This window comes from Mastigoproctus giganteus, chromosome 7 (assembly GCF_048544385.1).
Source record: "Mastigoproctus giganteus isolate SK-2022 chromosome 7, ASM4854438v1, whole genome shotgun sequence".
Classification (NCBI taxonomy): Eukaryota; Metazoa; Arthropoda; class Arachnida; order Uropygi; family Thelyphonidae; genus Mastigoproctus; species Mastigoproctus giganteus.
Genome location: NC_143581.1, coordinates 80,562,158 through 80,574,494, shown reverse-complemented (window position 1 = coordinate 80,574,494; position 12,337 = coordinate 80,562,158). Strand labels below are relative to the sequence as shown.

The following is a 12,337-nucleotide window of genomic DNA, read 5'->3' as shown; positions in this document are numbered from 1 at the left end:
TAAGGAACTTGCTTACTGCCAAAAGAAAGATCACTCCTTGGTTGAAAAAAGCATTTATTAAACTGGATAACAGAGAAAATAACATTTAAAAATTAAACTTTGGCATATCAACTCTTTATGCATCTTCTTTGGTATATGAATATTTAATATACCAAAGAAGTATTTTACTCTAATGTAATTTGATTTTATTCTTAAAATCAAATTACACTTAACTGGTACATTGAAAAATTTAAGTTTAGCTTGGAAATTCACCCATAATTTTCTTAATTCATCATAACCTCTAGGATATTAACATTCTTTCACCTTTCACAAATCTACTACACTTCTTTTTCTACTTTCCTCACCCTTCTAGTTACTTTGTGTAACTTATACATCCATTTATGCATACTTAATTCAATATATTAATACAACTTATATATACTCTTGCATCCTTTAATGCTGGTTTGTGCTTTTAGGTGCATCTGTCATACCTGATTTACTAATCTTGCATTCACTGAAACCATTTCATCAACTGCATCCCTCTTTTCATACGTAACTCTTTAAACATTACCTTTAAGAGGTTACATTGAATACCCATTTATATATAAATATATAACGAGTTAACATTATATGAATTTTGTATCTCTTATTAAATTTAATGATACATGATATGTATTGCAATTACAAAATTATACTAAACTTATGCGGTTTCATATTCAATTTTCTCTTTACAAAACACATGCATGAGCTACAGTATTTAAAGAGAGACCCAGGTAATTATTGCTTAGAAAGTAATGATGCATAGTAATACATAAAAATACACCAAATGGAATTTATTTATCTACATAAAAAATGTATCGTCCAAAATCAAATCACAATTTAATTACAACAGCTAATAAACTAGATAATCTTTTTTTTTTTTTTTTTATTACATACATTGGACAATTTCTTGTGTGGGATTTTTTATTCAGAACAGATGCCATGCATGTTATTATTCTTTCCAAATGATCCAAAGCCTTTTTACATTGCTCCTGTGCTCCTATAAAATTGATAACAGCTTTTGAAAATATAATGGAAAAAGAAATCAAGAAATAAATACACACATTGGCCAAAAAAATAAATAAATAAAAACCTTTATATTAACACAGTCACAGATAGAATAAATGCAAATAAATGCAAAGAAAAATGTGATGTGGGGTGATTAACATGTTCTGCTCTATCAGACTTTGATAAAGGTCTGAATCATGGGTGCCCATTTGGCAGAGCCACAATTCAAGAAACAAAAGATATAACTAGTTTCTTAAAAGCATCCATCTCAAAGGTTTTTAATGACAGAATGCAAATGTTTCTTCCACATCTCAAAGGCATAAATTTGGCAGTAAAACAATACTTCAAGAGCAAACCATTGTACTTTAAGGAAGGCTGTATGGAAAAATAAGATATCAGTGTGCAGCAAATAACATATGAATTCAACCAACCAACCCCAGAACTGTCCTACTGAAACTGGTACAGTGCACAGGGAATTGAAGAAACTGGGTATTAGCAGTTGCCTGCATATCCAGAAGCCACTTATTTCAGAGAAAAACAAGAGAAAAATCTACTTGCAGTGGTGCTCAGAATGTCATATTGGACAGTGGAACGATGGAAGAAAGTCATGTGGTCAGATGAATCACAATACATTTTGTTTTGCACTGATGGTAGGCAGAGAGTGTAGCGAGAACCTCATGAAGCAATGGATCCTGCTTGCCTCGTAAAGAAAACCCAAGCATCTGGAGGTAATAATCATGGTATGGGGAATGTTTTGTTGGCACAGATTGGGTCCACTGATACAGGTAGAAGGTTGAATGTCATCCAGAGAGTACCAAAATTTTGCATCAAATCTACTGTGCCCTGCAATTTTACATATTTATCCTGAGGGTGATGGCCACTTTATGGTTGACAATGCAACAAGTACATCATGCCAGAATAGTTCAGAGAACATGACACAAATTTCCACCATTTTCCCTGGCCTCTGCATTCACCTGAGCTTAATCCTATTTGAGATTGTGTGGTATATGCTGAGAGAGATATTCAGCAATTAAGTCTTTTTCCTTCAACTTTATTTCTGCTATGCAATATGTTTCTGAAAGAATTAGACCAATTCTTTCAGAATTGGGTCTAATTCTTTCGAAAGTGCATTAAAATATATTATAGAATCCATGCCTTGCTGCACATTTGCTTTGATACTGAATAAAGGCTCATATTTTTTTAGCCAGTGTGTGTATTTTTACGTTCATTTATAATCAGTTATTTGGAATAACATAACTTAATTATTTCTTGTTATTACTGAATTTAAAAAAAAAGCCAATGTTTTATAATTTTACTTTACAAAGTTACTTAAAATCTGGTTTAAATTAATATAGGGTGATATGAAATTCCTGAAATCTAAATAATAGTAATTAAAATTTATTCATTCTTTTACTATAAGATTATGGTAATCAAGTAATTACTATAATAACTATAAACATGATAATATATGTTAAAAATGTTCCATCTTCTTGAATACATGCATAGACTCTTTTCATTATATTAACATTTTCATCATATTCATTACAAATGGTATAACCTTTCATAATATCCACAATTTTACTCTGTATATTAGGTTTCATTTCTACCAGTATGCAGGATTAATTATACATACTTTGCCTTTCAAGAAGCCCCACAAATAATAATCCAATGCTGTTAAAATAGAGATTTTGAGGCCCTAAAGAACAAAAGTCCAATCACTCAATTATGCAAAATAGCATGCAACAACCCAATTTTTTGAAGATGTAAGGTCATTTGATGAAAAACATAAGGATTTTCATTACTCCATATATGCTATTTTTAACTATTGACATTGGTGTAACCAAGCTCTAGGAACCCCTAGAGCTCAGTTATATTCTTGAGTAATAAAACATACTGTTTCAGTGCTTGGAATTTTTCTCTCTTTCTTATTCTTTTTCTATATGGGCAAACTTTCTAATTATTGTAAAAATTTTTTTCTACAACAGTTTCTGTCTTCTCTGATGTTAACAAGAATATTCATTGAATTTTACTCCTGGCCTGTAAAAAAGGACCGTTATAGTTTTATGGACACCTTTACATCACAGGAATATAAAGGAAAATGCTTGAAGTGGTGCATATATCGCTAACAGTGAACTGGGAAAAGTGTTCTAGCCCTTTTTCCCCAGTTCACTAAGATTCCACTTCATAATTTTCTCTACATAGCAAACATTGCATATTGTGGTACAAATCTCATAAATTGATGGATATTATATAAATGACCTTGACAGTTTTTTGGCAGTACGTCCACTGCCTGTTAGAAGGCAGTGGACGTACTTGGGAAGAGCAGGATGTTTTCATGGCATGGGTTGGGTTTTCGTGGCAGTTTGTCTATTGTGTTCGATGCCAACCGGACACATATATAAATTTGAAAATATTTGTGTTTGGACTTCTCTCAGTGTTTGGTCCAATGTATTTCTGCAGGCAAATATTTTTGAACATTAACTATATTAAAAATAAATCAAGAAACCGTCTGAACAATGCCAGTCTCTCAGCATTTTTAAAGATGAAAATTACAGCATACTCGCCTGATGTTGAGAGACTCACTCGAGGAAATTCAGTAGAAAAAGTCACATTAATTTGTACCTAATTGGATGTTTGTTACGTTTTTTTCAGTATTAATAAATAATATTTCAAAATATATATTTTTTTAATAAAACACCTTCCCACTCTATTCCATTTCTTAAAAAACTCCCCCCACCCCTCCCAGCTTGAGCTAAGGTGCTGCTCTTTGGATTCTCTTTTTTTTTTTTTTTTAATTAGATCAAAAATGGCTCTTCACTCAAAAAAAGTTGCCGATCCCTGCACTAGATGATGTATTTGCACATAGTCAAAAACATATAACAGCAAGGTAAATTCTCTATCACAGTTGTTTTAAACTTAATTTAAAATTCCTTAATGACTTTAAGTAGTATCAGTCAAAATTCCTTTGCCATAAACCATTAGAATTGGCAGGTGCACTGCAATAATCTTCATCCATTCAGGCATAATGACACTGGTAGAATCTACACTGCAGCATGCACAAGGACACTGGTAGAATCTACACTGCAGCATGCACAAGGACACTGGTAGAATCTACACTGCAGCATGCACAAGGACACTGATAGAATCTACACCACAACATGCACAATAATTGAAGGGTTATCCAATTATGTACTAAAGTAAGGATTAAATGTTTTGGCTAGTGTGCTTATAATCTAGTATATAAATGTGATAAAAATATTTTATCACCAGTGATAAAAATTATTAGTAAGTTACCTGATGATTTCAAGTCATAATGGGAAATAGCCAAGCTCTGTAAAAAGGACACCAATAATTCCAGTGTATACTTGCTAACCAATGATTTTTCTTCCCTATATTAAAACAAAATAAAAACAAATTTTGAAATTATGTCAGATTATCACATGCAATGATTTTTTTCCTAACAAGATTATTGAAATGATTTTTTTTTATGTATGGTTGTTCCAACTGTTACACCAAAAAGATCATTTTAAAAACATTGCTACTCTTAAGAAATGTTTAAGAATTATTGAGGGAAAAAAAAAAAAAAAACAGAACAAATAAAAGAAAAGGGAATAAAAGCTACCTAAAGTTACTCATTACAAAGTTTTACCTGAAAAACATTATCTGTACACTAAAATAATAAAAAATGGATTAGACACTTTAAGTAGTTGCACTTACTACATATCAAAAATGTTAAGCAAGACTTACTAATGTCAAAAAAGATAAATCAAGGTAAACTGCTATAAATGATTATAAACTTTAAATTCATTTCCTCCATGTTTTTGGTTATTTATTTTTCCTTATACTTAAATTTCTCAAATGAATAGAAACAGCAAAAATCAGAAATTTGAGAAATCTATTTCATCTTAGTATTACTAGTGGAAAATGATAAAGAAAGCAAGCAAAAAAAAAAAAAAAAAAAAAAAAAAAACACTTCACACATTATCCGTCCAACCCCCACCCCCACCCCCGGCAGTTTATCTAGTTCTTTCTCAAATTTATTCAAAACTACCTACTTCTACAATACCTCTGGAAAAAAATTTTCAAAAAAATCGCTGAAAAGAAATTTCTGCACATCAGTCCCCAACCATTCCTCAATTTGAATTTATGCCCCTCATATGCATAGTCTGAGCAAGAATTCCATCTACATTGAGCTTACTAAATCCAATCCATTCAGAGCCTTAAAGTCCTCAATCAGATCTCCTCCCTAATGTTTAATCTCTAGATGCTGCAATTTTCAAAACTGAAGCCCTTCCTGGTAAGAGCACCCTTGTTCCCCTCAATAATCTTCCTTCTCTTCTCTACACAATTGTCTCTTAAAGATCCACATCTTTCTGCAACTGAAACTTCTAGACCTGCATGCAGTACTCAAGATGTGGCCTAACCATTCACTTATACAATAGGACAAGTGCCTCCTTATCAATATTTGCAAAATGCCTGTGTATCATTGACACCAGCAGCCTGTTTGCACTGCTCAGAGAACTTTGTATCTTACTGCAAAATTATCTCCAGATCTTTTTCATTCTCCACTACATGAGTACGATACAACGCAGATGGTGCTTTAATCTACTTGTAAATATTAAACTTTGACTGAAATCTTCTGAAATATCCACCACCAATTCTTTAATACTGATAGCCGGGTAACACTCCAACGATCTTTGATAACACTCAAATTTCTAGCCAAGTTCACACATCTCTCCTAGGAAATCCTCTGACTTCTAATCTCTCTTGGCATAAGCACATCACAGGTATTGCTTCCTCTGTATCTAAATATTGGTTTACTTTTTTGTTCAAAATGTTACGTTTCTTCCAACAAACTACTCACTCTGTACAAATCTCAAATCAGCCTTACCATGAAATATTGTTCCCATATCTGAGATGGTGCCCCTGCCAAAAGTTTTCTCAGTCTTTAAGTCTCCATTCAAAAGAGGGCAATCAGGTTAGTTAATGATCTTTTACAAACTTCCTCTCTCTCATTCTGTGTCTCACAGATGTTCTATTTCTGCTGCATGCATTTCCTATAGATAACTTCCACATGCACTGTTCTTCTGAATTGGCATCCCTAATATACATCTACTCACTTTCAAACCTTTGCTGACACAGTCAGCATCCATTTACTGTCCAACTTCAAACTCCAGAACCAACTTTGCTTCTTCCTTATTTATCCCTTCAACTTCTATTTTCTGTAATAACCTTCCTTCACATGTATTTCCTGAAAATTACAAACTACAGAAATTCAATTATGTTCTAATACCATTCGTGGTAATACCAACTTTTTGTTCTAATACCATTCGTGTTTTGGGGTTTCATAAAAAAAAAAAAAAGCAAGCCAGACAAATATACGTTGTGCCATAAACACACAAGTTAGTACTTCCTGATTAAAACGAATATATTTGTAAAGACATGATATGTTCTCTTCACTGAGAAATTAGTAGAGAACATGAGAGGGTTTTAAAGGTTGGCCCAAAGGTTTATATATATATATATATATATATATATATATATATATATATAGACAAATGTTTGTATTCAGTGTATAGGGAAGGGATGCTGACCTATCAATTGTAATTACCATGGAAAAATTGAAAAGGCCTGTAAGATAAAGGAGATAACCTGAAATAAATTGATTAATTAACATAAAAATAATAACAATGATAATGATGTTGTCTAAAGTAGTGGGTCCTAGGGCTTTAACTACTACTTCAAATGGTCAGCAGCCAAAACTGTTGTTGTTGTTATTTGGTTTTTAGGAGCATTAGCAACTAAGGCCATATTGCTCCGGGTATATGCGGTGGTCTTCCCTGACCTTTCCGCATACTCCGTATTTGGTGGGTCATGGGCTCGAACCCGGGTCTAATCAAGAAGTGTTTGCTGCTCCTGCCCACCTGGCTACAGAGGCAACAGCCAAAACTGTAGGAGCCACCACAATAAGCAGGGTCTCTGTTTCTGTTATGATGTATATGTGCGAGATGTATAAATCATAGCCAACCCGACACAGAAAGGAATAAAATTTTTTAACCTTCAAACAAAAAAAAAAAAAAAAGCTAAAATAATGGCAATAAAACTTTATTAAAGCAAAAAGAAGAATAAAATTTTGAAATCAAAAACACCAATATATTACAAAAATTAAAAAAAAGTAAATGTAGATTACAGGATAAAATCAGGTTAAAGCCAACTTACTGCATGTTTGGACTAGAATCAATGAAATAGCTGTGTGTGGTGTTTACAGAGCAACATTGGAGACCCAAGGAAGAAAGCCGATATATCTCTGTCCAGAATGTTTACATCAGTTATATCAGTTTCTTCCTTGGGTCTCCAATGTTGCTCTGTAAACACCACACACAGCTATTTCACCGATTCCAGTCCAAACATGCAGTGTTGGCTTTAACTGACTTTATCCTGTAATCTACAGTTAATTTTTTAATTTTTGTAATGTATTGGTCTTTTTGATTTTAAAATTTCATTCTTCTTTTTGCTTTAATAAAGTTTTATTGGCATTATTTTAGCTTTTTTTTTTTTTTTTTTTTCTGTTGTTGTTTGAAGGTTAAAAAATTTTATTCCTTTCTTTTTGGCCTCTGCCGGGTCGGCTATGATTTATACAACTCACACATATGCATCATAACAGATACAGAGACCCTGCTTATTGTGGTGGCTCCTACAGTTTTGGCTGCTGACCCTTTAAAAAAGTAGTTAAAGCCCTAGGACTCACTACTGTAGATAACATCGTTATTATTTTTATGTTAATTAATCAATTTATTTCAGGTTATCTCCTTCACCTTACAGGCCTTCTCAATTTTTCCATGGTAATTACAATTGATAGGTCAGCATCCCTTCCCTATACAATGAATATAAACATTTGTCTATATTTCATTATGGTTGCCGGGGTTTCTCTACTGTAAATAGTAGTACCCAGGATCCAGGACACAGTTTAATAATTAATTTTGTTTTAATACTTTGCTTGCTTACTTTGTCACTCAGTAACCTGAATATTTTTATCAATATTATATATATATATATATATTTTTTTTTATATAAAAAAAAATGCACTCATATTTTAATCACCAAATTATCACTCTTTTTAAGATATATCATCTCTCTAAAATGCATCTTTACAATCACTGTGAGAAGGCACTGATGCCACAGCATAAAAAGAAGTGTGTAACCAATTCAATTTTTCTGAAAACCCATTCTCCAAATAAGTCAGTGATGCTACAGCAAAACTGCTATTTTGATTGTAAACTGCAATATGAATCAAATTTGCATATTATTTTCAACCAGAAAGCTTTAATTATCTTTTATTCTTCTTAGCACTACAGTACTCTGAATTGCATAACTCAGCACAAAATTGGCAAGAGTATTTGGTAGCTCTTTATATATAAAGAGCTTTATATATAAGGGGGGGATAAAGAATTCTTCACATATATAAATGCCAAGAAGAGTAGGGCAAACCAGATCGGACCTTTACGTAAGGGAAAGGGGAGAGTATTAAATACACCAGCTGCCATTGCAGATGAACTCAACAGTTATTTTGCATCGACATTTACAAATGAAAAGCCTTTTGTGGCAATGAGAAATTTTGGGAGCGAAGTTAAAAAATATGTAATTAATGATATTGAAATTTCACAAGATTATTTAATGAAAAAACTTTTGAGCCTACAGACCAGTAAGGCTCCTGGAGTTGATGGAATATACCCTATAATCTTAAGGGAGGCGGCAAGCGAGTGCATTGAACCATTGAGGCTAATTATGCGAGCATCACTAGACTCTGGGGAGATTCCCTTGGATTAGAAAAGTGCAAATGTATCTCCCATACATAAGGGTGGCTCTAAAAGTGAAGTTGGAAATTATCAACCTGTCAGTCTGACTTCAGTAGTAGGGAAAATCATAGAGGCAATGATCAAGGGTGGAATTCAGGATCATTTGAATCAAATTGAAATTCTCAAGGATACTCAGCATGGTTTTGTAAAGGGAAAATCATGTTTAACAAATCTGGTTCGCTATTTCGAAAGGGTCACTCAAGAGCTGGATTTAGGGAATAATTTCGACATTGTTTATTTAGATTTCAGCAAAGCTTTTGACTCAGTCCCACATGAGCGGTTGCTTTATAAGCTGGAACAGGTTGGAATCGCTGAGAAAATCCTTATATGGATAGAAGGATGGCTTCAGGGCAGGAGGCAGAGGGTTGTGATAAATGGCTATTCCTCATTTGGGTTGATGTAAGAAGTGGGATTCCCCAAGGATCAGTATCAGGACCACTGTTGTTTTTAATTTTCATAAACGACATTGATGAAGGGATAGAGGGCGTGATGTCTAAATTTGCAGATGATGTTAAAATTGGTAGAGTAGTTAATGATCACTGTCAAGCTGAGCTTCTTCAGAGAGACCTAGATAGACTTCAGGAATGGTCAGAAAAATGGCAGCTATGCTTTAATCCAACAAAGTGTAAGGTATTACACCTGGGAAACAGTAATCCCAAAATAACTTATTCACTTGGTGGAGTTCAACTAAACCCAGTACTGGAGGAAAGGGACTTGGGTGTTACGATACAGTTAGACATGAAATTCTCTGAGCATTGTAAACAGGTTGCAAGGAAAGCCCATGGTGTCCTATCGATGATCTATCGAACTTTTGCAAGTAGAGACAGGGACGTGATAATCCCATTATATAAGGCTTATGTTAGACCATACTTGGAATACTGTGTTCAAGTATGGAGACCGCACCTAAAGAAAGACATCGAGCTTCTTGAAAGGGTGCAAAGACGGGTAACTCGCCTGGTGAGATCGGCAAATGGGTGTCCTTATGAAGAAAGACTTCGAATATGTGGGTTGCAGAGTTTGGAAACTAGACTTCTTAGAGGAGATTTGATTGAGGTGTTTAAGGCTCTGAGAGGCATCAGTAAAATGAATAAGGATGAAATTTTCAAGATTATAAATGATGCAAGAACTAGGGGACATAAATTCAAGTTACGGGAGGGAAATGTTTAGATTGGACTGCAGGAAGTTTTATTTTAGCCAGCGAGTTATAAATTACTGGAATAAGTTGCCTTCGTGGGTGGTAGAAGCCAACAGTTTGGGGAAATTCAAAGGTCATCTGGATAGTACTTTCGGGTAAGGGAAGCGCATAGGATGATAGGTTTAATTTCCTTTTTTTTTTTTAATTAATTATTAATATTTATTTTTTTTTTTTGTTTTGTTTTGTTTTTATCATTGCATTGTTCGGATTTTTTTTTTTTTTTTTTTTTTTGGCTGGTGCAGCATAAGCCATAGACTTTCTTGCACCATGCGGCCATTACTAATAAACACATTTTTTCATATATATATAAAAAAAAATTCCAATCCAAAATAACTGATGTGCACTTACATGACAGAATGTGAACTAGCATTTCAAAAATGGAAACAATTATCAATATTTTTGCAAAGCAAAGACAAGGTCCAAAGTATTATATTATTAAGTAGTAGTAAAGACTGTTCACAAACGTTCTTTACAAAATTAAAACATTATTTGTGTGAATAGGATATAAGATACAAACCCGAAACTTCCAAGTGAGAGAGAATATCTTCACATTTTTATTCATCAACCGGAAAATGTGTGCACTGCACCATAATCACAAAACTTTAATGGGGAATTTATCAACCATGAGAAAGCACAATGCATACTTCGGTTCAACAAGATGCAGTCTGCCACTCACTGCTGCTGCTACATGTAAATTTCAAACACAGCATAAAACAGAAGCCACTCAGTAAACCTACAGTTCTGCAATTTGTGAAAAATTTATAAAGGATGCTTGATTGTGCAATCATCCTAGCCAAGGTGGTGACCGAATAAAAGTCAGTGAGGGCAGAGCTCAGTTTCAAGGTAGGTTTACGAGAAGCCCAGAGAAATCATATGACTTGCAAGTCATGAGATTAACACAACAGGATATTCGTCAGCTACAGTATTGTGTTTGGTAGAGAAGGCAGTTGTAAAACCAAACTGCTTTCCACATATCCTAGACATTCTCAACTGGATTCATATCTGGAGAATTAGGTGACGGGATAGATGTTGGAAATCTTGGGAGTGTTCCTCGAACCAATGAGATATAATTTTTGCACAGTGAATAGTTGTTTTTGCCTTGAAAGAATCCACTGCAAATTGAATAAAAATGAAGCACTACAGGGGGAAATTGGTCTGGCCCAACAAAAAGATATTCATTGAGAGTAATTTTCCCCTTCTAACAAGTCTGCACCAACAGAACACATTCCTTACCATGATACCACCTCCAGCCATTCTTCAACTTCCACTGGACATAATACAGTCTGGATGCATGACTTCATGCAGTTCACATCATACTTGATGTGAACTGCATAAAGTTCACATCATAAGGTGAGTACAGTGGTCTCAGACAGTTTTTAAATTCTCTACAGTGGGATCAACTGATAGATGTTACCAACAGTACATTCTAAGGTTTTTTTTTTTTTTTTTATGTGAACCCCAAACACGAGAGGTATTAGAACCTATAGTACTTAGTACCGTGCTTGGGTTGGAGGTTGAGAAGACGAAAGAAGATATTTGTTGACACTGGACTTGAACTTCTGTAGATTGTAATTTTCAGGAAATACTTATGAAGGAAGGTTGTTCCAGAAAATGGCAGTTGAATGAATAAATGAGGAAGATGAAAAGTTGGTTCTGCGGGTTTGAAGTTGGACAGTAAATGCATGTTGGCTGGTGGCAGCACGTGTTCGGACTGTTTTGAAAGAGAGAGAGCGGGAATTATAGAAGCAAATTCAGAAGAACAGTGCCCGTGGAAGTATCTGTAGAAGAGGCATGCAGCAGAAACAGTACGTCTATGAGAAAGCGCGTGGAGAGACTCTGTTAGAGATGAATCATTAATTAACCTAACTGCCCTCTTCTGAATGGAATCAAGAAGCCTGAGAGAAGCTTTGGGGGCACCACCCCAGATGTGGGAACAATATTCCAATGCAGGGTGGATTTGCGATTTATACAGAGTGAGCAGCTGTTTGGAAGAAAAGTAACACCGAGAGCAAAAGAGAAAACCAAGCTTTTTAGATGCAGAGGAAGCAATATTTATAACGTGCTTGTGCCAAGAGAGATTAGAAGTCAGGGTAATCCCCAAAAGAGATATATCATTTTGCCTAGAAATCGGAGTGTCCCTAAAGATAAGCATAGGAGCAGAAGAATCCTTTTTGCGAGATATAAGACAAGACTCAGTTTTAGAAGGGTTGAAATCAACTAAGTTGTCTTTGCGCCACTGGAGAATTACCTGAAGATCGGC

The 12,337-nt window shown here is 34.4% G+C and overlaps 1 protein-coding gene across 1 annotated transcript in view; it reads right to left on the bottom strand.

The window, feature by feature from the left end:
• LOC150083025 (DNA-dependent protein kinase catalytic subunit-like) overlaps positions 1 to 12,337 on the bottom strand; it is a 266,817-nt gene that overhangs the window by 50,195 nt on the left and 204,285 nt on the right. The window contains exons 15-16 of the mRNA XM_090378358.1: positions 4,321 to 4,415; positions 916 to 1,018 (exon numbers count right to left, since the gene is read on the bottom strand). Coding sequence (XP_090234484.1) covers positions 916 to 1,018; positions 4,321 to 4,415 — 198 coding nt within the window. The remainder of the gene's footprint in view (positions 1 to 915; positions 1,019 to 4,320; positions 4,416 to 12,337) is intronic.